This window comes from Prionailurus bengalensis, chromosome B1 (assembly GCF_016509475.1).
Source record: "Prionailurus bengalensis isolate Pbe53 chromosome B1, Fcat_Pben_1.1_paternal_pri, whole genome shotgun sequence".
Taxonomy (NCBI): domain Eukaryota; kingdom Metazoa; phylum Chordata; class Mammalia; order Carnivora; family Felidae; genus Prionailurus; species Prionailurus bengalensis.
In genome coordinates, this window is record NC_057344.1 from 165,994,707 (window position 1) to 166,019,654 (window position 24,948).

The following is a 24,948-nucleotide window of genomic DNA, read 5'->3' on the forward strand; positions in this document are numbered from 1 at the left end:
TGATTTTTCTTGGTGATAATTTGAGAAACCAAAGTGGTCCGTCTACAGTTGGTTAACTTAAAAGTCAGAGTATTCCCTTTTTTGTTGTTGGAGGTAGGGCAGTAATAGTTACTTGATTTGGTTGGACATTTATAAAGGAGTCCCTTTGACTTACAGATATACTCATTGTACCACTTTTATTTTAATTCTGTCTTTATGTATTTACCTGTTTCTCGTCCTCTTTATAGTCAGGGAGAGATGACAACAAAGCCTTAATGACAAGTATAGAAGTCATTCTCTTTAATTAAATAAAAAGAAATTAATGCCTGATATGCCTTTTTGTTAGCAATATTTCCTTTTAACTAAAACTGGGTTCTTTTTATGGATTTCTGTTTAAGAACTATTGGAAGTTGAACCTGTGTATTTTAAAAGTTATGTGAGATTATAAACAGACATTTCAAGCAATAAATGATTATTTTAATAACCTGTCTTTGTCATACAAGCAAAACTAAGGGGGGCATTGGGATATTTCAAATTTAATTTTCTGAATTCTTCAAATTCTGAGTTTTTCCTTTTTAAAATAAATTTTCTTCTGTCCAAATTCAGATTCCAGGTAATAAGTGGTTGAGAATGTTTTATTTTTAATCTGACTCAGTAACTTGGTATGAGATTGTAGTTAGAAATAACAAAATTAAATTTAGGGATTGCTAATTTGCAGTTTAACATTTCCTTGGCTGTGATTCGTTTGTGATACTGTTATGACATTTGGTGGGGCTAGATGGATGGTCACTGTTTAAAAATTTGTTTTCCATGCTCATGATCATTTGGATTCTAGATCATTCTGGAGCCTCGAGTATTTTCAGAGTCTCCTTGGGCTCTCTTGAAAAATATAGCCTTAGTTTGGGAACAATCCAGGTGGCTGTTATAGTTTGAAACAGTCTAGGAGCGGACAGGTGTCTAATAGAACTTACTCTAGTTTATGGCCTCTCAACATTGGTAAGGCTACAGCAATACTTCTCAAACAGTCAGTTTAAGAGCTTCTTGAAATGGATTAATGGGCCCTGCCCCAGAGTTTCTGGTTTTGGGGGTCCAAGAATTTGCATTTCTAATAAGCTTATATATAATAGTGATATTGTTGGTCTGGCACCACAGTTTGAGACTCACTAAGCCATAGAATCAAGTCATACTTGGGATCAACCAAGAACTGTGTCACTTTGCATCTGCAGCAGATATCCTGTACTCAGAGTTAAGGTATAGGATGATGGTAAATTCTGATGTACCGATAGATTCCTGTTCACTTTCTCTTCCCCTCCCCATACTATGGATTTCTTGGGGGCAGCGACTATGTCATATTTGTCCTTGCATCCAGTCCTTTGTTCCCTGTTTGTGTGTATTAGGCAGTTGGTAAATGTTTGTTGAATGTGAATTAAACTGAACCGTGGGAGTGATATAGGCATATCCTTCTAGATATACACACTCTGTGTCTTCTGGACTGGTTTGAGTTTAACTAAAAGAAAATATAAAGATACCATGAAGAACTAACTACACCTTTAAACTGCCCCACATACACAATTCTGCTTTTAAAACATATTTCTGAATTTGGTTTTATCATCCCCATGCAAGCTTTTTTACTTTTTGCTTGGGAAAATTATTTAATGTCTCTGTAACTCAAATTGTTCATGTATACAATGGGAGAAATAATACTCACTTCTGAGCACTGAGTATTAATGAGTTAATAACATGTAAATGTCTTAGTATATGGTAAGTGCCTTATATGTGCTTGCTGTAGTGATGATATATGTGGGTATTTATCCACAAACATTGTTTTGCAAGCTTTCCTTAATTATTTTTAAAGAGCTTTTTTTTTTTTTAAATTTTTTTTTTCAACGTTTATTTATTTTGGGGACAGAGAGAGACAGAGCATGAACGGGGGAGGGGCAGAGAGAGAGAGGGAGCAGAATCGGAAACAGGCTCCAGGCTCTGAGCCATCAGCCCAGAGCCTGACGCGGGGCTCGAACTCACGGACCGCGAGATCGTGACCTGGTTGAAGTCGGACGCTTAACCGACTGTGCCACCCAGGCGCCCCTTAAAGAGCTTTTTTAATTGTTGTGATTAAAATGGAACATTTTGAAGTAGACAGTATTGGTTATTGATGAGGTGTTGGATATGACATATGCAAATGTTAGCAGAATGATGTTAGGGACTGAGTAGAAGAAAACCATTCCACATTGAGTAGAGTAGGCTATCTCTGCTTTAAATGAATGTGAAGGTTAGATGTTTTAGAAAAACCTCAGTATTTTGGTGTGAAGTCTGTGATGAAGATACAGTCTTTATATATTATGCATTTTAATCAGCTTCCTTTGAAACTGCTTTTCAGCTCTTTTAGAATATAAGCTGGCTTTTAAGATAACACATACTTGTACATCTGATTTTTTTAAACAATGAAATTATTACCTAGTCAGAAATACGTAATACATATGGACAGTTTAACAAATGGTTAAAAAGTCAAGACCGTATAACTCCACCCAGGTTAAAAATTACAGTGTGACTGCATCTCAGAAGTCTACCAAAGTCCCTGTCTGACTGTGGTTTCCTCTTTCTATCCTATATGTTATCTCCATCTCCCTTTTATAGTAATTTACTTGCTTTTGTTTATAGTTTTCATCTGGAAACAATATTGCTTGCCTAATTTTATATTAAAAATTCAAAAGTATGAACTTATGTGACCTACTTACTGTGCTTTATGTTATGTTTGTCACGTTTATTACATGTTGCCACAGTCTTTATTCCATTATATGAGTAGACTCTAGTTCACTGTGTTTTCTTTACTGTGGGTAGATATTTGAGTTGCTAAAAATACTGCTATGAACATTCTTGTTTGTACATTCTAATTAATATATGTGGATATAGGTTTCTCTATGTGCCATTGCTTATTCATAGGGGATGTATAATTTCAACTTAAAGTCATATTGATTTCCAAAATAGTTGTACAATTTACTATCAGTAAATTTTCCTGTTTACTACCAGTATTTTAAAGTTCCAGTATTTTAATTTCCAGTTACCACCACACTTGGTATTGTCATAATTTTTAAGTTTTGCCAATTCTATGGCATCTGGTGATTTTAAATTACATTTTCCTGATTACTAGTGGTTTTTAATACTTTTTCAGGATTAATGACATTACTTTTGTCTGTGGGGCATATGTTGGATACCAGCACAGCAGACTTCTGGATGAGTTTCAGTTCTCCTTGCAAGCTACAGAAATCAGTTTGGTTAACTTATCACACACACAAAAAGACATATTTGGAGGATATTGGAGGCCAGTTCATAGATTTTTTTTTTTTTTAATTTTTTTTTCAACGTTTTTTATTTATTTTTGGGACAGAGCGAGACAGAGCATGAACGGGGGAGGGGCAGAGAGAGAGGGAGACACAGAATCGGAAACAGGCTCCAGGCTCTGAGCGGTCAGCACAGAGCCTGACGCAGGGCTTGAACTCCCGGACCGCGAGATCGTGACCTGGCTGAAGTCGGACGCTTAACCGACTGCGCCACCCAGGCACCCCTTTTTTTATTTATTTTATTTTATTTTATTTATTTTTTTATTTTTATTTTTTTTTCAGTTCATAGATTTTGAAGGAAATGCTGTTACAGCAAACTTTGGGAAGGGCAGGACCTGGGCAGCCCCCAGGGGCTTGCCAGCAGGGGCTTGAGGACTCTGTAGTGAGATGACTATTCAAACCACCATGTCTTTCTTTTTAGTTTTCAGGTATCAGGAGAGAAAATCTGATTGGTCCCCTTAGGTACGGGGGCTCCCTTGGCACAGGCAGCAACAGACAGGGAACTGGAATGGGTGGTACAGTCATGGCCATGGCTCCTGGGAGAACTGTGGTAAACCAGGCAGTCTTCCCAATTTATGTCTCCTGTTTCTTCTACCAGCAGAGAAGGTGAAAGGCAGGGAGATTCATGGAAGAATTGTGAGATGGGGGTAACAGGATCAATACAGTATTTAGAGAAAAGAGGTACATTTTAAAGGTAGAAGACCAAGCCAGAGAAAAGAGACTTTTAAGATGGTAGTGAAATTGTGGAGAGTGACCATGGGGTCTTTTAGGACTAAGGCAGAAAGATAGGACATCCAGAAAGATATGACATCCGGTTTTTAGCTTTTCATCAAACCCCAACACGTTGAAAATATAGAATACTATAGTCACAATTCTGAGTAACTTCAGAAAGTCTATATTGATTCTGAAAAGCTTCCCTATTCACTTTCCCCATTAGAGTTGTTGATTTAAAGTTGAAGTAGAGTGGTTAGTTACTTTTAGAGAGGATGACCGATGTCATTACCTCAATGAAGGAAAGAGCAAGAGGCTACAGAGACCTGTTTGGAGAAGGAGAGAGGATGGGTGGTAAGTTGATGCCAAATGTTTGTCTTCTTCATGAAGTCAGGCTAGAGGCACTGGCAGGAATGGAAGTGAGGAAGAAGTTGAGGAGGACAAAGACTTTAAACCACCCTGTGAGGCAGATATTTGATAGTTCAAAAGTATGAACTTTTGAGCTTAGTAAGCAGTGTTCAAGGCCTGTAGTTAGGTAGAGAGAAAAACAAAACCGAAGTGGTCCAGGAATGCTAGTGTGGAACTCATTTCAGCAGCTCAGCCCTATGGTGGGACCGATGAAAATGTAGTCTGAGTGATCCATATTTAGTTTTGGTGCGAACGTCTCAGCTAAAAATGAAAAAACAAGAAATTTAGTTGCACACCAGAGAGAGACTAAAGGCAATGGAAAAGACTTCTGAATGTTTTGAAGTCAGTAGAGATAATAGTTTGAAGAATCAATCTGGTGAAATATAAAGATCAGAAGTTGGAGAATTCAATGTTTATTAAGGTGTCTTTGTTAATGAATATAAGAGACACAAAGAAATAGAAGACCATTGCCCTCATTATAATACCTTTTATTATAATAGCTAAATATATCGAGAACATTTAATCCTCACGACAGCCTTACAAAGTTCTGTTTCCCTTCCCAGTTTTATACGTGAGGCACAGAAAAGTCAGGAGGTTTGCCCAAGATTTCACAGTTGGTAAACAGGGAAGCTGAAATTCAGTTCCAGGCAGCTTGACTTTGGAATTTAACCACTAACCAATGGTGTCTTTTATTCACAGTCTGGTTGGAGAGACAGGAATCTATAAAGTGTCTAAATTTTTTAATGTTTTTATTCATTTTTGAGAGAGACAGCACAAGCGGGGGAGGGGCAGATAGAGAGGGAGACACAGACTCTGAAGCAGGCTCTAGGCTCTGAGCTGTCAGCACAGAGCCCATCGTGGGACTTGAACCCACGAACCATGAGATCATGACCTGAGCTGAAGTCAGACACTCAACAGACTGAGCTACCCAGGCGCCCATAATTTTTTTGAAGACCACACAAACAGTGTCACAATAGTTTAAAAGTAGATTTCTTACATAATTACTATTATTTGTTCAAATATAGGCAAATTTCTATCATGTTACTATGGTGATCTAAGCCATTTATTGAAGTCTGGATAAGATTTGAATACAAAGAAGATCACAATGTTTCATCTGAAAGCTTGACTGTGATAAGAAGATAGTAAATAACTAAAGACAAGGAGCCACGTAGACATCATGGCAATTGCTTAGTTGGTTTGGCTACCTATATAATATGTTTTAATACATAGCGGCAAAGAGAAATGATTTAGAGTAAAAGGCTAAGCAGTTGTATTACAACACAGTGCCTTAAGGACAAGAAAGTTTTCTTTCTTTCTTATATAACCATATAGGGAAGGTAGATGTGTTATCACTGTGCTCCATGTATTCATCCAGGAACCCAAATAAGTCAGGCAGCTCTGCTTCATCTTGACACATGGTTTCCATTCGTGCTCTAAATGTCATCATTTACAGCACATTGGGAAGGGAAGAACATGGGTGTATGCTCTTGAAAAGCTTGAAGGCACAAAAGCACTTTTGCTTACATTTCATTGGCCAGAACATAGTCACATGGCTATAACTAGCAGCAACCCTGATGTAAGATACACTCTTGGAGTGGAACTGGGGAGAATATTTAACATTTATGTGTAAAGTAATGTATATCTAAAAGAAAAAGTTGGAAAATTACATCATTATCCAGGGTTGATTGACCGACCCTACTGTGATAGACTCTCTTAAAATAGCTGTTGGAGGAAGGGGAGTTTGTAGAGTATGACTAGAATATAAATATGAATATAATAGAATATAAATAATATAAATACTAGAATATAAATATAAATAGCAATAAAAATTGCTTTATTTTCGTTTTATTTTAGCTTCCTTGTGGTCACAGATGCAAAGAAATGTGTCATCCTGGTGAATGTCCCTTTAATTGCAACCAGAAGGTAAAACTTAGATGCCCTTGTAAAAGAATAAAAAAGGTAAGTATTTTAAGTTATTGAATATACTTTTCTGTGTAAAAAAAATTTTTTTTGGTCTCTGTTTTGGTAGTTTTTGGCTTTACTTTTTGCCTTTTAATTTTAAGGTCTTACCTTTTAGAATCTTTATTGTTAGCCTATTTCTGTAGGTACTTATTTTTAAAATCAGCTTTGTTTGGCAATTTAGTTTTCTGTAATTTACTCATAAAAGAACTTTGTTTTATGTTGGAACTAAGTTCAGTGCCCTTTTTTTGGGTAGAATCAATATGCTCTAGATTTGAGGGGTGCTTGGGTGGCTCAGTTGGTTAAGCGTCCGACTTCAGCTCAGGTCATGATCTCGCAGTTTGTGAGTTCAAGCCCTGCGTTGGGCTCTGTGCTGACAGCTCAGAGCCTGGAGCCTGTTTCGGATTCTGTGTCTCCCTCTCTCTCTGCCCCTCCCCCACTCGTGTTCTGTCTCTGTCCCTCTCTCTCTCTCTCTCAAAAATAAAGATTAAAAAAAATTTAATATGCTCTAGATTTGAGGTCTTTGTACAAGGAACATGGAATGAGTAATAGAGTGAGTTTCATGGCTTAAGAAATGGTCTGGAATTTAACCTTTGTTGCTCTTATTTATGAAATAGTTTTTGCCATCAGTATCATGTTGTGAAAACACAGCCTTAAAAAGACTTCACATGCACAGCCTTATAACAAACTGGGAGAGAATTCATTTTAAGATAAAATAGTGGTAATGGAGGAGTAAAGGGCAAAACTTTTTTTTTTTTTTTTTTGTAATGTTTGTTTATTTTTGAAAGAGAGCGAGAGAGAGTCTTGAGCGGGGAGGGGCAGAGAGAGAGGGAGACACAGAATCCAAAGCGGGCTCCAGGCTCTGAGCTATCAGCACAGAGCCCAATGTGGGGCTCAGATTCACAGACCACAAGATCATAATCTGAGCCGAAGTCAGACGCTTAACCCACCGAGCCACCCAGGAGCCTCTGAAAGGGCAAAACTAAGAACTGGAAAGCTCAGTGGAAGCAAACTATACACCATTCAGCTAAACTAAGCTTACACGGAAGAGTCTCACTGGTCTCCAGTGTCAGCAGCTGGGTTGTCTTGTTTTCAGCCTCCTTTTCCTTGACTTGCCTGTTCACGCTGTTGACCTCTGATTTTTGCTATCTTGGTTACAGTTGTAACTCCTTTTTTCCTTCATATTCTTATGGTCATCCCCTAAGGTTAGTCTTTTTCTTTTCTTTAAATTCATTCAACAAATATTTATTGAGAATCTTCTGCTTTTATTGAGGATATTTGCTTTTTACTTTTTTTCACAGTTCCTACCATCACTTCCTGGGATAGGTAGCTTCTGAATTTAAATTTAGAAGCCTGACCTCTTCTGAAGTTGAATCCCTAAGTTTTAGATATTTAAATTGGACCGCTTTATGTGAAAATCAGTGCTTAGTCAAGTCACTTTTCATCTGCGATGTCTCTCTCATGTCCTGTTACTGTCCAAATACAGTTCGCCACCCACTAGAAGAACTTTGGCAACAGCTCATTCTTGGACTCTGATAACAGCTTCATAGCAGATTTCCCTGCCTCCAAGTCTAGTACTTCCTTAATCTAAGTTCTTCAGTGGTTCTTCATCACTATGGGAAAATAATATACATTTAGAAGAAACATCTATGTACATACTGACTTGGCATTCAAGTGAATCTGTGATGGTGAATGTTTGCCTGCTTATCTCCAGTCTCATCCTCTAGCAGCCATCTCTGTGAATCTGTTACTTAGGTGTTCTAACATATATGCTACCTTACGCTTTAATCTGTGGCGATGTATACATTCTTCCTTTTGTGTAAAATGCAAAGTTTTTTCCCTTTACCATTCCGTCCACTAGAATCCTGCCTCTAGTATTCAGTGCAAGCATTTCCTTGTTTGGGAAGCTCTTCCTTGTCCTGACTCCCTTAGGAAGACTTAGATGCTGTTTTCCCTTGGTTTCCTTTATCCTAGGTTCATGACTAAGAGCTTGATGATCCTAGGGACGTCTGCAACCTTGTTTTCTCATCCATAAAAGAGAATTTATACTTAGATTTATTGAAAAGAATAAAAGAGGTAATGCTTATGTAGCATTTAGTACAGTGATTGCTATGTTTAATAAATAGCTGCTGTTATTATTAGTTAACCACTTGTCATATTATTCCATTCTTTTCCTTATTGTGTCCCTGTCCCTCATACAGTGCTTGGCATGTAATAGGTACTCTGTAAGTACCTTTTTTTTTCTTTTAAATTTTATTTATTTTGAGAGAGAGAGAGAGAGAGAGAGAGAGAGAGAGAACGTGAGAGAGCACACACAGGGGAGGGGCAGAGAGAGGGAAAGAGAGAGAATCCCAAGTAGGCTCTGTGCTGCCAGTGCAGAGCCAGACATGGGGCTTGAACTCACAAAACTGTGAGCTCATGACCTGAGCCGAAACCAAGAGTCGGACACTTAACCAAGTGAGCCACCCAAGAGCCTCACCAAAATTTTAAAACTTTTTTAAAAAAGATTAAGTGGTTGAGAGGGAAATTTGTAGCTCTCCAGAAAATTCTCTAGAACTGAATGAGTTGGTAGCCATTGGCCACATATGGCTGTTTATTTATTTGAATATTTTTTAGCTTTATTGATGCACAGTTGACAAAAATTATACGTATTTAAAGTGCACACATGATGATTGTCCACACATATACACTGTGAAATGATTACAGCAATAAAGCTAATTAACATTTACCTCGCAGTTACTGTTTCTTTGTGGCGAGAATACTTACAGAGCATATTTAAAATATATAATACAGTATTAGTAACTATAGCCAGCATGTGGTGTATTAGGTTCCTTAGAACTTATTCATCTTATCACTGAAAATTTGTAGCCAGTGACCAATTTCTTCATATTCTACCTAGTCCATAGCTCCTAGAAATTTCCATTCTCTTCTCAGCTTTTCTAAGTTCTTCTCAGCTTTAATTTTTTAGATTCCACATGTAAGTAAGATCATACAATATTTGTCTGTATCTGACTTATTTTACTTAGCATGATTGTCTCCATGTTCATCCATGTTCTCTAAATAACAGGATTTCCTTCTTTTTTATGGCTGAATAATACTGCATTATAGGTAGGTAGGCAGATCACATTTTTTTTCATTCACTTATCCATTGATGGACACATGTCTTGTTACCATATATTGGCTATTGTGAATAATGATGCAGTGAATATTGGAGCACAGATATCTCTTAGATACTATTTTCATTCCCTGTATAGCCAGAAGTAAGACTGCTAAAACCTATACTACATCTCTTTTAAGTTTTTAAAGAAGCTTCCACACTGTTTTTCATACTGGCTATACCAATTTACATTCCTGCCAACACAGCGCAAGGTTTCTTTCTTTTTTTTTCTGTAGTCTTGCCATGACTTGTTATTTATTGGCATATCAATTATAGTTATTCTAACAGTTGTGAGTTGATTATGTCATTGTGGTTTAGATTTGCATTTTCCTGGTGATTAATGATATTGAGCCCATTTGCGTATACCTGTTGGCACATATGGGTATTTAAAATTTGAATTTTAACGAATTAACATTAAATAACAGTAAACCTCCAGTTCTTCCGTTTCACTAGACACATTTTGAGTTTCAGTAGCCATATGTAGTTAGTGTTACTCTGTTGGGTAGTGCAGATTTAGAACGTTTTCATGATCTCAGAAAACTGTGTTGGATGCCACTACTCTAGAGCATTTTATCCCCTGGAAGCCTTAGAAATATAACAAACAATAAAAATAAAGAATAAAAATGAAATTAAAGCTAAGTTCGTAGTGGCTCTAGTAAATAATTATTAAATGGATGCTTTGAATTTTATGTTCTTTACTTTTTTCAATTATAAGGCAATAAAAGAATGATCCCTCTTTGAATTAAGACATTTAATGCTTGTAACCATATCATCATTAAATATACATGAAGTGACTCTTAATATGCATAACCTTAAGCTGTTAGAGAAATTTTGCTTTTTTGTGGCATACAGTTAGGACTTTGAGGGAAAAAGCTTTTAAAATCAAATTTTTAAAAATATTATTTGTAGGAACTACAGTGTAACAAAGTACGTGAAAATCAGATTTCAATAGAATGCGACACAACATGCAAGGAAATGAAACGGAAAGCATCTGAGGTAATGTTACATTAAATGTCAATTCTAATTTGCTAATTAATAGCCTTTTCATATTTTGTGGATTACTTTATGTGCTTATTACAAACAAATCTCATCTCTTTTTGCTTTTGTAATAAAAGCCTAGTTTTGTAGGCCTATTTTCAATCCCCAGGTGTATTCTTCAGTGTGTACTAGATTTTTCCATACCAGTTAGTGTATAATGCTCTGGAATGGGACATAGTTTTTCATTTTAATGTTAGTCTAAGCCTCCTGAAAGCTAGGTTAAAATAATACAAAGTAAGGTTTTGGAATTCTTTGCTGTTTGGGTTACCTCTAGGGTCATCATTTGCCTCCATTAATGCATTCAATGAATAAACTCTTGATTTTGTTTGATACTAAGGATTCCCTTCCAGATGGAACATTTGCAGAAAATGGTCAATTTCAACTCTAGAAAAAGAGTGGTATTGAATAATTTATTATAGACTTAGTATGATAACTCAAGAGAAAAAAATCAGCTTTAAAAATACTTCATTTTGCAGTTTTGTGACTCTTTGAATTGTGATCTAATATCTATTATAATTGTTAAACTGAAATGTTTATATACTGTGTAACACTATCCCTCCCCTCCCCTTCCAGTCGGTTAGACAGAACCTTGGTAACACTTCTCAGTATAACCTTTACATGTCATTAAGTAACTTCCAATATAAAGTTCCTAGAAGTCATTCTGGGTTAGTGGATCCTGGGTGGGAAGATGTTAAAATTCTGAATAAAATTTGATGGTTATGATGGTAATATACTTTTAAATGTCTATAAAACAGATAAAAGAAGCAGAAGCCAAAGCTGCTCTTGAAGAGGAAAAACGAAGACAACAGGTAACTAAACAAAATACCTAGATTTATGTCTTTTTGTATCGTTGTTAGTTTTTAGAGAAACACAAGGTGTATTCCACATACAAACTAGGGGCTGGTCTACTGTTTTCTGGACTGAAAATAATACATTTCCTACAAAACAGAAATTAGCCATTCCCTCACTTCAGTCCAGCTATCCTGAACCTCTCAAGAAGCATGAAATCTTGTATATTCCCAGATATTTTGTATATTCCCAAATTTACTTCCTTGCCAGGCTCATCCATTCTCTAGTGATAAGAATTTTAACTCCTCTTTAGGTTGGTGGGTGTTGGTGGGGTGTGGCAGCATCCATTTTTTTTTATTAAAAATTTTTTTACGGGCGCCTGGATGGCTCAGTGAGTTAAGTGTCCGAATTTGGCTCAGGTCATAATCTCACAGTTCATGAGCCCCATGTCGGGCTCTGTGCTGACAGCTCGGAGCTGGAGCCTGCTCCGGATTTTGTGTCTTTCTCTCTCTGCCCCTCCCCTGCTCACACTCTGTCTCCCTTCTCTCTCTCAAAAATAATAATTTTTTTAAATGTTTTTTTTTTTTTTTTCTTGAGCGAGAACGAGAGAGAACATGCTTGAGCCGGGTAGAAGCAATGAGAGAAGGGGACAAAGAATCCTAAGCAGGCTCTGCGCTGACAGCAGCAAGCCCGATGCAGGGCTTGAACTCATGAACTGCGGGGCTCTAACCCACAAATGAGATCATAACCTGAGCCAAAGTCAGACACTTAAATGACTGAGCCACCCAGGCCCCTGGCAGCATCCATTTTAAAGTACCTCTTGGAGCACTTGTCTTCACTTACCTAAAATTATTTGAGTTCTATTTTACTGGGTTGTAAATTGTCTGTAAAAGTCAGTGTTGTTTACTAACCAATGCACTTATTTTAATAATACATTCCCTTATTTCTCCTTTATTTTCATAAATGCAGGACTATTATCTGCTCTTTGTTCTATAGCAGATAACAACTACATTTCTGTACATTTGTTCAAATACTATCTTGATTGTATACTCCAAAGAGTGGCTTAAGTTTCTAATAGTGACATGATTGTTTATCAGTTTGCATTTTGAGATGCTCCATACTTAGCAAAAAGGGTATATTATATGCAAACTGCTGCCTTTTGAATGAGGAGATTGAAATTTATATGACTTGAGGGGAGGGCATTGGAACAATTCAGGTAGCAAATAAAAGTGGGCTAAAATGACCTCTGATGTTAAATGGTTCTAAAAGTTGGTTTGCCTAATATTCCGAAATAAGTTATCAAAGCTCTTACAGTAAAACGTGGATTGACTAGAATCCTGGGAGGTTAATTTATTAGGAATAGTTGAGGGTGAATCTTCTTTCCCTTTTTATAAACCATTGTGGACGGAAATTTTTAATATATTCACTATTTACTGACCTTTTCTTTTAAAAAAATTTTTTTTTTCCAACGTTTATTTATTTTTTTTGGGACAGAGAGAGACAGAGCATGAACGGGGGAGGGGCAGAGAGAGAGGGAGACACAGAATCGGAAACAGGCTCCAGGCTCTGAGCCATCAGCCCAGAGCCTGACGCGGGGCTTGAACTCACGGACCGTGAGATCGTGACCTGGCTGAAGTCGGACGCTTAACCGACTGCGCCACCCAGGCGCCCCTTTACTGACCTTTTCAACAGAGTGTATAGAACATTGTTTAAATTCTGCATGATGAATGTGGGTCATCATTAAAGCATCAATTATTTTACTGTGTCAGTTCCCAAGTTTGGCTCCTTTTCATGTATATCGATCTTGTTCTCTATTTCAACCACCACGAAAAATATTCTGACATTTTGATTCCTTGAAGAATGCTACTTTGTGTTAAATTAAGTCCAGGAGTAGCTCATCTTCACATGTGGTTTACGGGTGAAGTAATGGATGTGTTAACTGAAGTTTGTACAGCTGACTCTCGAACACACAGGTTTAAGCTGCAAGGGTCCACTTAAATGAGGCTTCTTTTTGATAGCTACAGCACAGTACTGTAAATGTGTTTTCTCTTACTTATGATTTTCTTAGTAACATTTTCTTTTCTCTAGCTTACTTTATTGTAAGAATACAGTATATAATACAACATACAAAATATGTGTTCATCAACTGTTCGGTAAGGGTTCCAGTCAACAGAAGGCTGTTTATTAGCAGTTAAGTTTTGGGGGAGTCAAAAGTTGTATGTGGATTTTTGACTGTGGGGTCAGCACCCCTGACTTCTGCATTGTTTAAGGGTTAACTTGTATTTCCTTTAGATAAATAAACAATTACAGAATCTTGCACGGCGATTACATACATATTTTAGTTACACATATTTTAGTTAATGACTATCGTGGTTTAGTTACAATGCACTGTAGTGTATCATGTTACGTTATCATGTATAAAGTTAAGTTCTTAACAGAATAAAAATCCGCATTTCATGAGTATCATCCAGTTATCCTTTTTCTAGAACCAGTTTTTATATTCTACTTTCTAAAATAGTTATTTTGACTTAAAGCATGAAGCATTTTTCCCCTGAAGAATTTCTACTCTGTTTTAAAATGTATTTGATAAAGAGAAGACTCAATTTCTGGCAGTTTTTTTTCTCTACTCACTTGAATTTCCTTCATAAAGCCATTAATGTTTATTACTAGCATTGTAAAAAGCTAGAATTACAGGTATTTTTATTCTCACTGGGCATCTCTTATCGCTTGCCAGAAATTGTTGTCAAAACCCAGTAGGTTAATGGTGTTGAAGTATAAAACTAATGTCTATATTTAGGGCACCCTTTTTTAATCAGATATTTCTGTATTTTGTGTCAAAGTCAGGCCCATGGTCTGAAATAATCTGTGACTCCCCATTTCCCTTTCTGCTTACCTAAACTCTGAATGTGTTGAATGCAATCTGTAGTGGAGAGAGTTTTTTTAAAAAAATCAAATCAATATATTTATTTTATACCATTACTATTAAAACATTTCACAAATTGATTTTCATCCAAGTGGAGAATTTCAAATCAGCGTACGTATCGAATCTAATAAAAATGATACTGTTTTGTTTTTGACTTAGGCTGAACTGGAGGCTTTTGAAAACAGACTGAAAGGTCGTCGGAAGAAGAGCAGGAAAAGAGATGAAGTGGCAGTGGAGCTGACGCTATGGCAGAAATACAAATACTCTCTCCTTCCCGCATGTGCGCTGGTGGTTTTAGTGTTTGCCTGGTACATAGCCCGTGACGTGGCATAGAAGTTGTGATCTGTTCACATACCTCAGACTGGATTTAGAGAAGTCAAGTCTGGAACGTTAGGAAGTGTATACTGTAGAACATATATATTCACATTCGTCTCTGTGTTCTCTTCTGGCTGTTGTTAGAAGGACGGAATGCTAAGCTTTCTCCTGATGAGCATACCGGAAGTGGTAGGGTAACATTGTTCACTAGTAAAAGCATGACCGAAATTGTGAAATCTTTCATAAGTCATAGCCAGTGGCAGGGTAGCACATCAGTTGTTCAGTGCGCTTCCTTGTGTTAACACAATTGTTTCATTGACTATTTCAAACCAACTTTCTTTTCTTTTCTCTTTTCTTTTTCCTTTCTTTCTTTCTTTCTTTTGCAAAATTAAGATGAAACTGAGCCATATGTGCAGTAAAAGGAATATTTCACAATGTTTTGGTTACTTATTAAAAGGTACTTTTCTTGATCATGTAACTTTGTACTTTAAAAAAAAAACTATTCTCTAAAAGACCTCTTAAATTGTAACATGAAGCTATAATTAGATGTAATTAGATTCCAGAAATTGGCTTATTAGTGAGGAATTTTTATCAGTTATTGAAATAAGTTTTTATGTGGTGGGTTTCTCAGAGGAAAATATAATTGTTTTTAAAAAATGTCAGGCTAGATTTCTCACATGTGGCTATTTCTTGTGTAAGAAGCACTTAACTGAAGTTTGGCATGTTTTGTAAAACTTGTACGTGTCTTCTCAAAGTAACAATAAAAGAAAAACTGATATTTATGAGCAATAAATGCTTGAGCACAGGGCTTATGAGCTTTCTATACTTACTCTCATTTCTTTTTACCATGATCCTGTAAGTAGATTTCAGCTGGAAATCATCAGTTCTTATGAAAAAAACACTCTGATAGAGAACTATCAGTAAGCCAAATCTGTTTGAATTGTCATTTTAAATGGTTTTGCTATTTAATTTTTGTATGATTAATGTTTTCATTAAACTTTTTCATACCAAATTTGTAACCTAGAATATTTACTATTATCTAGAAGATTCAGGAGCCAGTAATTTTAGGTTAGGTATTAGTATCAATGTATAAAAGCTCTAATACTTGATGCAAAACATAGTTAATTGGTAGATACTGAAAAATGCAGACGTATGTTTTAAACAGAAATACAAAGAAGGATTTTTACACTTCGCTGACCTGAATTCAAAATTTTTTAATGTTATATGCATTCGTCTAGTATTAGCTAGTGTCTAAAATGAAAGGGCAGTCATTCTTTTCATTATGGTATTTGTGTTTTGATTTTAGACTTTTTTTCTTTTTTGCCTTTCTCCATGTTAGAGTAACTGGGTTAGTGTTTTCAGGAGCTCTAAGTTAGAGCTGCTACACTTATGTCATTTCCTGACTCTAAAAGGTGAATATTAAAGACTGTGAGCAACTAGGTGTCTACCTGAGGAGCTATTTTTCATGTATCTCAGAATCTTGGCCTAATAAATGAGCCTAAAGCCTATTTCCTATCTGTTTGTTGGGCTTCTGTTCTTGCTAGTTTTCTTTCGCATTTGTGGGGAAGAATTTAGTGAGCTGAGAAATGAGACTGATTAGAATAATAATAATTAAGCTGTTTATTATTTTGTAATTGCTTGGCTAGTAGTTCAGAGCTTTGTTAATTTACCCAAAGTCACACAATTATTTATTTATTCAATCAACAGATGTGTTTCCTGTGTTACAGGTACTTTGTAGGTACTGGAGATGAGAGTGATCCTTCCTCTTAGGGAGTGACTAAGGAGTGGAAGGGGACAGGAAGGAAATAGATACACAATAAAATGAACGTCCTTTCATGTGTGATAGGTGGTATTAAAAAATGAAAAGTCATGAAAATGGGGGTAAGTGGGGACTAGCTGTTCTATTCTGGGAAAGTCCCTCTGAGATGGAGACATCTGAGCTGTGCCCTGAATGACCTTCACTTGAAGACATGAGGGAAAAATCCATGAGGGAGGAAAAGTAGCAAGTACTAAGTCTCTGAGCCCCATAGACCATGGTGAGGAATTGGGGTTTAGTCCATTCGCAAAGGGCAGTGTTGGAAGGCTGTAAGTGGGGAATAGTTACTGTTGTTAAGGTGACTGGCTGGCTGCTGGCTGCTGGCTGCTGGTGGAGAAGAGACTAGAAGGGAGCAAGGGAGGGGATGGGCTGGGAGGCAGCCTAGGCTGGAGGTGCTGGTGATGCCTCGCCCCAGTTCCCCATTGCCCTTGAAAGAGTGGCGAGCACGAGGAAGTTGCCAAAACTGCTGCATGATGAATGGAAGGGGAATGAATGAGATAGGATAGTTCTTTAAGGTCAACGTGAAGTTCAGTTTGGCCTAACTACTGGTTTGGAGGGAAATAAAGCAGTACATATGGACCTTTTTTTGCTTCAGTCTGAACCAGAGAAGGAATGGAAGAGTTATCAAATAGCCACTAGAAAGGACACAGATAAAATTGTGAATGTCATGGCCTTACTTTCCTATTTCACTCTGTGTCATTGTAAAAGTTTAGTAGCTTACTATTTGAAATTTGTGGAAATTTTAGTTTTTCGGCTTAAACTTTTAGGGAGTGTTCAGAACCTAGTGTTTGTATTTCAATTACTTTAGTCAAGTCCAAATTAAATTCAAATTTCAAATAAATTGGTATAATCTTTGCTGAAATTGCCAGAGGAACTTGATTGAAGCAAAACATTGAAAACATTTGCTTTTTGCAAAGAAGTCTGATGCTTGAACTTCATGGCTATTAATGTTAAAGATTTTATTTCTTTACTTATTAATTAAGTGTTTATTTTTGAGAGAGAGAGTGAGTGGGAGAGGGACAGAGAGAGAGGAGAAGCAGGCTCCATACTGCCAGTGCAGAGCCCGATGCCGGGCTCAAACTCACGTCAAGATCATGACCTGACCTGAGACAAAACCAAGATAGGGGACGCTTAACCAACACCCAGGTGCCCCTACTTACTTATTTTTTAAATGTTTATTTATTTATTTTGAGAAAGAATGAAAGCCCATGAGCAGGGAAGGGGCAGAGAGAGACAGACAGACAGACAGACAGAATCCCAAGCGCTGTCAGCACAGAGCCCAGTATGGGGCCTGACCCAGAGTCGATCTCACGAACTGAGCTGACATCAAGAGACGGAGGCCTAACTGACTGAACCCCCCAGGTGCCGCGATTTTTGTTAAAAATTTTAAACGCAGGTAAGTATCTGTGGTAGTGTTTCAAGATGACCTAAAGCTTTTTTGGCTCTTCATGTTATTTCACATGACCCAGGTGACTCCTCCAGGTGTTACCTTTGCCCGTCCTTGGGTGTTAGTGAGGCAGATGTTTAAGCTCTGGAGTCAGAATTGATGTAGGGCAGCTATGTCTCCTCTCTGGTCTTTGGAAGTTGTCCTCTGTATTGAGTGGCAGTGATTAGACCACCTAATCCTTGGGGCTTAGAGTCTACTTATAAGTCGGTGAGCTTCGTAGAGGGAAGAAGCACCCCCTAGAAGAGATGCAAATTTGGGAGGGGGAGCTTCGAACGCTTCTGCGGACAAGAGAGACCAGGCATCCACCTGGAAAACCATTTCCAGGTATTGCAGAATCTTGGTCTATTGGGGTAAGCTTAGGGCTCTTATTTGCTGTGCTTCTCTTATTTCTAAGCTTCAATTTCAGTTAATGTGCAACATGTACTTATGTAGAACTGTGAAGAGTTACCCACATGCAGCCTGAAATTCCACAGTCCAGATTCATTTGAGTTAAAACACTTTCAGAGAGACATTCCCTTTTCATCATCATCTGGCCATCCTCTACCTTACAATATTTTTTCCTCCTAGCACCAAACAGTACCTGTCATTGTGTCATGGATTTGCTTGTTGTCTCACCTGCTTCACTAGAACATAAGTTCCATGAGGGCAGGAGTGCAGTTTTGTTTGCCGCTGTAACCTCAGAGGGGGCACACCTCGCCACAGAGTAGATGCTGGCATTAGTTTTCTGGGGCTGCCATAGCAAATGGCCACAAACGGAGTAGCTTGAAATGACAGAAATTTATTCTCTCACAGTTCAGGAGTCCAGAAGTCCAAAATCAAAGTGACAGTGGGATTGATTGGCTGCTTCTGGAGACCGAAAACTATTCCATGCCCCTCTCTCAGCTTCTGGTTGTGGGCATCAGTCCTTGGCTTGTGGACATAATCACTCCAGTCTCATCTCTGTCTTCGCATGACCTTCTTCTCTGGGTCTGTGTCCTTTTCTGTCTCCTCTGTATATTTAAGGTCCACTCAGCCGGTATAATCTCATTTTAATTAATTACATCTCAAAGGACCCTATTTCCAAATGTGGAAGGTGACATTCTCAGGCTCCAAATGGACATTGGTTTTGGGAGGGATGCTATTCACACTGCAACACTTATTGTTTAACTTCTGTAAGCCTCAATTTCCTTTTGTAAAATAGTGACAAGCATTAGCTATTATTATATGTCTGCAACTATTTTAAAGCAGTTTACGTTTTAAAAATTGCCATGACAGCCTATGCATTCTCCTTTTACAGCAAAGGAAAGTAAGTTTGTTTCAAGGATCAAAAACAAAATAGATATGTCCCTTTGTGAAGTACTTGGTCACATAGTGGTTCGAAAATCTTAGCCACTCACCTGGGTGGCTCAGTCGGTTAAGCGTCCCACTTCAGCTCAGGTCATGATCTCACAGCTCATGGGTTCGAGCCCTGCATTGGGCACTGTGCTGACAGCTCAGAGCCTGGAGCCTGCTTTGGGTTCTGTGTCTCCCTCTCTCTCTGTTCCTCTCCAGCTCACGCTCTCTCTCAAAAATAAGTAAACATTAAAAAAAAAAAAAACTTTAACAAAATCTTAGCTATAATAATATAGGTAAGTGTGACTTAATCTCGTAACTTCAAGACCTCTGTTACAAATGGATTCACAAATCAGAGGGGGAAAAGTCTGTCGTGAACTGAGGCACCTCAGCTTTTGCTCATGTGGTCACTGTCAATGAGGTGGGCACTATCCCTCTGAAGAGCAGGCAGAATGCTGGCCAAAGGTAGGGGCGTTTGGACAAATTGCAGGAAGGGGCCCTGTTGGTGAGGAAACAGCACTAGGTGGGCAAGGGCGCTAAAAATAAAAATTCCTTTGGAAATTTTCCTGGGCCAATTCTTATTCCTTTTCCCCGAATGACTGCTCTGGTATAGTAGAGGAGGGGACTGATACACTAGTAATAATATGTACAGCAAAGCAGAAGGTCTACCCATGCTACTCTTAACATATGCACAATATTTCAGTGTGCTGATAAGGGTATGTTGATTTTGTCTTTTTAATTAAACTCTCCCCTGCAACAGGTAAATTTCCAGTCCACCTATTTCTTGCTCTTTAACAGTGTAAAAAAATCTTTGCATCTTTAGATCTCAGCTAAAACTGCCACGTTCTAAATCCCCTAAAGCCAGCCTCACATTATTTTCAAGTATTTTTACATAGCTTATTCTTTGTGTATGTTTAATGCATCTCTTCTACTAGACTGACAGTTCTCTGAGGGCAGGAGCCCTTATTTTGTTCACCTGGTGGCTAGCAAATCCTAAATGAGTATTAGTTGAATGAATAGCTAAATAGATAGGTCGTGGGGGTAGCGTATCTATCTTAGCCACTGCTTGCCTATTACCGTCCTCGGAGGCTGGCTGCAGCTTTAAAATATCTTTTTCTTGTTCTCAAACTGCCTTCATTTGTAGTACTAAGCACTAAGGAGGTCTGTCATATATGTGACCAAAGTTTCATCTGTAAAATTATCCTTTGCAGAGATACATTCAGTATGTTTAAGAAGTTAATCTTTCCCACCAACCTCTTTAAGGTTTGTCTTATTTCTTTTAAATGATCTAACTAGTTGAACATACACTGGAAGTGCTAGACAAAAATTTCAAAAGGCTCCAAATGTTTCTCTTGTAAAATTAAAGCATTTTAAGAGACTAGCCGGCGGTTGTTATTTTAAGTTGAAAAGCAAATGTGGCAAATTTTTAAAAAGGAATAAGTCAGGGCATTGAAGATTACTGTGGGCTCTCTGCACATTCGAAGTACTTCAGATGTTATGAGACTTCTCACATTTTTGTGATTTCTTACATTATAAACCCTTCGTACAAAGTATATAAAAATAGATGTTTCCTGTCATGCCACCAAGACCTCAAGTATTCACTCTGGTACCATTGGTAACCAGAACTAGTTGGGGTTTTTTTTTGTTTTTTTTTTTTCTGGAAAGAAGTTTAAGGAATTCTTATCTGACACCAGCAATGCAAGCAGTGTTAGTTCTCAGAACACAGCTGGTGTGGAAGAGAGAGGGACACCCGTCCACACCAGCTCTCTCCAATCCACTGATTTATCTACTTTGCTTTCACAGTTCCTGCAGCACCTCCACCAGAGGGCAGAAAGTGGAAGAGAAAGGAGGGTACACAAATCCATACCAGCCTTGGGAATGCCTGTAGAACCCTTGAGGACTGAATCCAACCCTCCTTTCGCAAACGGAGTGAACTGTGGCTCTTATTGCTCAAGGCCACGTGATTTGCTCAAGGTAGAGCCGGCTGAAGAATCCCCTAGGCTCTTCGTTTTCAGACTGGTGTCCCTGCAGTAATAACTTCTGATGAGGCAGTATTTCAATAAGAACACAGTCCTCAAGTTACAAGGCTTCGGGGGCATCCCAGCTCAGCACTTGTCTAGCCGTGTAACCTCGGACCGGCCACTTCAGCTCCTGAAATCTTCCTCATCTCTAAAACAGTAAGAGTACCTACTTCATAAAGGGGTTGATAGACCCAAAAGAGAGAATCCGTGTACAGTGCTTAGCACAAAGCTTGCCTCAGATACTAAGAGCTTAATTTTTTGAATGATGGTAAACTTGTCAGATACTGGATTTCAAATCTGATGTTTGGAACACTGATGAAATCAGCGTTTCAACTATTTTACTATATATTTTTTACTGTTTCATTTCATTTCAGAAACAAAATACAGATTTCCCCCCAGTTGTACAAAGGTAGACAGTTTCCCTCAGCAATATTATTCAAGGAACAGGTGCCTGGTGCATACTTTGTTGACTATGCATGGCCTCCACCAGAAAAATGGAGATGGGTGTATTCCATGACCTCATGAATCATTTTTGAAATTTCCATTAAGATCTTGACCGAAGTCGGATAAAAACTCAATTTTCAGAAAAAAATGCAATGTAGTCTCCCTGCCCCCCACACCCCCGGACAGATGACAACTGTCTTGGCCTTCACATGAGAAAGGAATCTTTACCCTTGTAAATACCGGCAGTGCCCCCCTTGCTGTCTGCAGAAGAGCGGATGATAGCGAATGACAGAAAAGCAGGGTTGCCGGACCCCCTCGGGGGCAGCCTGTGGATCCCTCCCTAGGAAATTGCCACGTGGGCTTATTAGGGAAGCAGCCTGAGGTTCCCCCACATGCCTGCAAAGCTCAGCAAAGTCTCAGGCAGTTTTGCAAAAGCAGTTTCTTCACCGAATATGTAACAGAAGGCAAGTTTCTATTTGTCTAATGCAAATAATGCTCGCCTTCAAAACGTTACATCTTTTTTTTTGAGAAAACAAAGTTGGCCTTTTATTGCCAGTGCCCGCAGTTATTTCGATTTTTACTTGGCTAAGCTCTGGCTAAAAGAAAATGGTGTAGGATGTGATAAGGAGATTTTGGGGCGCCGAGAAGTAACTCTTGCTCCCAACTATTCTGTCTCCCAGGGCCCCAAATTTCAGGTCTTCGTTTCTTGCCGTCCTCGCGGGGTGTAAGTCTGGGGGGGTGGGGAGCCAGCAGTCTGCTTGGCCTCCCCCTCTGCCCCTGAAGAGTAACTTCTTTGAATGCAAAAGAGGTGGGGTTGCGGAGGATCTGTCCTTAAGGGCTCGTATGGGTGGGACCCAGAGACGGCAGTGAAGGGAGGGAGTGGTCCGCGGGTGGGATCTGTGGAGCAGACAAAATGTGGGGCCCCTGTCCCTTGAAGTTCAACTTGTCTCTTCCTGAGTGAGGAGCAAGTCGTCCGTAGTACGCCCCCCCACCCCACCCCCAAAGGGGCACAACGGGGAAAGAAAAGCGACCAGGTTAAGAGTGGGCAGAGGAAAAAGCGAGTCATGTGCTCCAGGAAACAGTCCCCAGCCCTGGCTCGGGAAGAGCGCTACCGCCCAGCCGGAGCCCCGGAGCAGGTAAGATCCACGAATTGCGCTTGCCCGCAAACTGGTCGGATGACCTCTCAGTGCAGATGAATTCGGGGTCGACCCCTCCTTCCCCTGCGTCCTCCTCCCCTCGGTGCCACCTTCCTCCCCCGCCGTCGGTGAGCTCCGGCTTGCCCGGCGGCGTTGAGCTCCCAGCAACCAGTCCTCGGGGCGCACGATCCTCCACGGGTCGCCCAGCGTCCGCGACCCTCGCAAGGTCATGAGCAGACTCTCCTTCAACGTCCGAGTCGCGTCGGTCCGGAGACCCAGATCTCCTCGGCAGGGGCGTCGGCACGTCTCCCGCAGAGTCCCTCCTCGGCCGGGCGCCCTGCACGCGGCAAGTGGACTGGGCGGCGCGCGGCCGCCGGGGGAGGCGGCAGCAGGAGCCGTCGGCACGAGCCCCTCGGGGATCCCCGGCTTCCCCTCCGCGCCAGCGCCGCGGACGCCCGGGACGCCCCGGCCCCGGAAGCACTGCGCAGCAGCCCGGCCGGCCCCAGACGTAAGCCTGCTTTCCGACTGCGCGCCCCTCGGTCTCCGTCCCTCGCAGAGCCGGGGCTCGCGCTCGCTCCCCCCGCGGACAGTCGGCCCATTCTGAGCGTTGGCTTATCCCAGAACCGGCCCCGCTTGCAGCGTGCCGCGACCTCCCGCGTCCCCTGCGCGCCGACTGTCTCTGGCGCAAGTCCGCCTGGACACAACGGGCGCCGGCCTCCGGGGGGCGCAGGCTCGGAGCTGCTCTGGGTTTGGCGGGCTCCGATCCTGTCTTGGGAAGGGACCGCGCTGCCCCTACTTCGGGAGACGGAAGGGAGGGAAGGGCGTCACAGACGGCTCGCACTGGCCTGAGCCCCCAGGAACAGGGTCTGATTTGCGACCGCCCTTCTTTTTCGGGGTCAGGAGGGTCGCAGAATCCGCTCACTGCCAGGCGGTGCCGGCTGCACGGAGTCGGGGACCAGTGACCGCTCTGTGCGAGCGGAGACCGAGGGCTAGGCGGGCGGGAGGAGGGTGGTGTCGTGTCGGATCCTGTGGGGACTCTGCCCCAGCTCCCGTGGCGGGCGCCCCACCCCCGGTGCCACCAGCTTGGGGCCGGTGGATGGCGGTGTAGGCGCTTTTAGCACTGCTGGTCAATCCCAGACCGAGCCCCTGGCGCTCGGAGCTGCGAGTCCGACAGGAAAGCAGCCGGGCTGGGCATTCCCAGGGAAGCTGTCCTCGCAGTTCAGAAAGTGGAGCTTTCCTCCCGCGGGGAACCTCTGAGAACAATGCGCGGCAAAGACCAATTCTTGGCTAAGCCTCCGACGGCTTCTGGGTACACATTTGTAGTTTTTAGGTTTTTGTCTTTGTAGACTGGTTTGCTGGTGGAAACAGAACTCTGCGAAGGAATGCCCGACTGCTACCAGAAAGGGAGCCAAGTTCAGGATGTACTGACGAAGGCGGGATCATTATCCAAGAACACACACTTTAGCTGGCGGTGTTGAAATTAAAGATGCTGCAAAACGTTAATTTTTTGGCATGACCCGGAGAGCATGAGGAGAATTGCACCCATGCATCCCGTTTGCCCCATCACTGTCTTAGGCATTCCACTTTGCCTGGCCAAGCGGAAAATGTGGCTGCTTGGCTAAAGGAATACTGACCAGTACAGAACACTCGATCCGCAGGAAGCGCTCAAGCAACCTCCAGACTTAACCTGTTCCACAAAATCTACCCGGACATGCAAAGTGCACACACATACATGCTTTTGTGTTTGAGACTGTTTATTGAGGGTAGGAATGGAAAAAAAAATCACAAGGGTGAAAGGTGCTGTTAGCTGGGGTGCCTTGGAGAGTAGAGTATGGGTTTTGGTGTCTAAGTTCAAATCTCTGGCTTTACCCCTTGAAAGCTACAAAGCCCTGGGCAAGTCAGATACTCCTGTTGAACCTTGATGTTCCACCTGGATCCAGCAAATGGAGATGATACTGTTGGCCATTTATAAGAACGCTGTGAGAATTAAGGAAATAAATATGTCCCGGAAAGACTATCCATGATAGTTGTACATTCTATGAAGTCTCCCTAACCTGTTTTTACTTACAGAGCTGGTCCCATCTCAGATCCAATGAGTCTGCAGGCTTTTCTGCACAGCCAGGCTTCTGTGATTCTAAACCCGTGCTCTCCAATAG

The 24,948-nt window shown here is 40.4% G+C and overlaps 2 protein-coding genes across 4 annotated transcripts in view; both read left to right on the forward strand.

Annotated features, from left to right (window-relative positions):
• NFXL1 (nuclear transcription factor, X-box binding like 1) overlaps positions 1–16,125 on the forward strand; it is a 72,553-nt gene extending 56,428 nt beyond the window's left edge. The window contains exons 20-23 of the mRNA XM_043572721.1: positions 6,291–6,395; positions 10,462–10,548; positions 11,346–11,399; positions 14,462–16,125. Of these exons, the coding sequence (XP_043428656.1) occupies positions 6,291–6,395; positions 10,462–10,548; positions 11,346–11,399; positions 14,462–14,635 (420 nt within the window). The 3' untranslated portion in view covers positions 14,636–16,125. The remainder of the gene's footprint in view (positions 1–6,290; positions 6,396–10,461; positions 10,549–11,345; positions 11,400–14,461) is intronic.
• A 4,706-nt stretch (positions 16,126–20,831) lies between these two features.
• The window catches only part of CORIN (corin, serine peptidase), a 260,812-nt gene continuing 256,695 nt past the window's right edge, over positions 20,832–24,948 (forward strand). For 2 of the 3 annotated variants that reach the window (XM_043572726.1, XM_043572727.1), the window contains exon 1: positions 20,832–23,300. In XM_043572726.1, coding sequence (XP_043428661.1) covers positions 23,022–23,300 — 279 coding nt within the window. In that variant the 5' untranslated portion in view covers positions 20,832–23,021. The remainder of the gene's footprint in view (positions 23,301–24,948) is intronic. The other variant, XM_043572728.1, reaches the window with a different exon arrangement.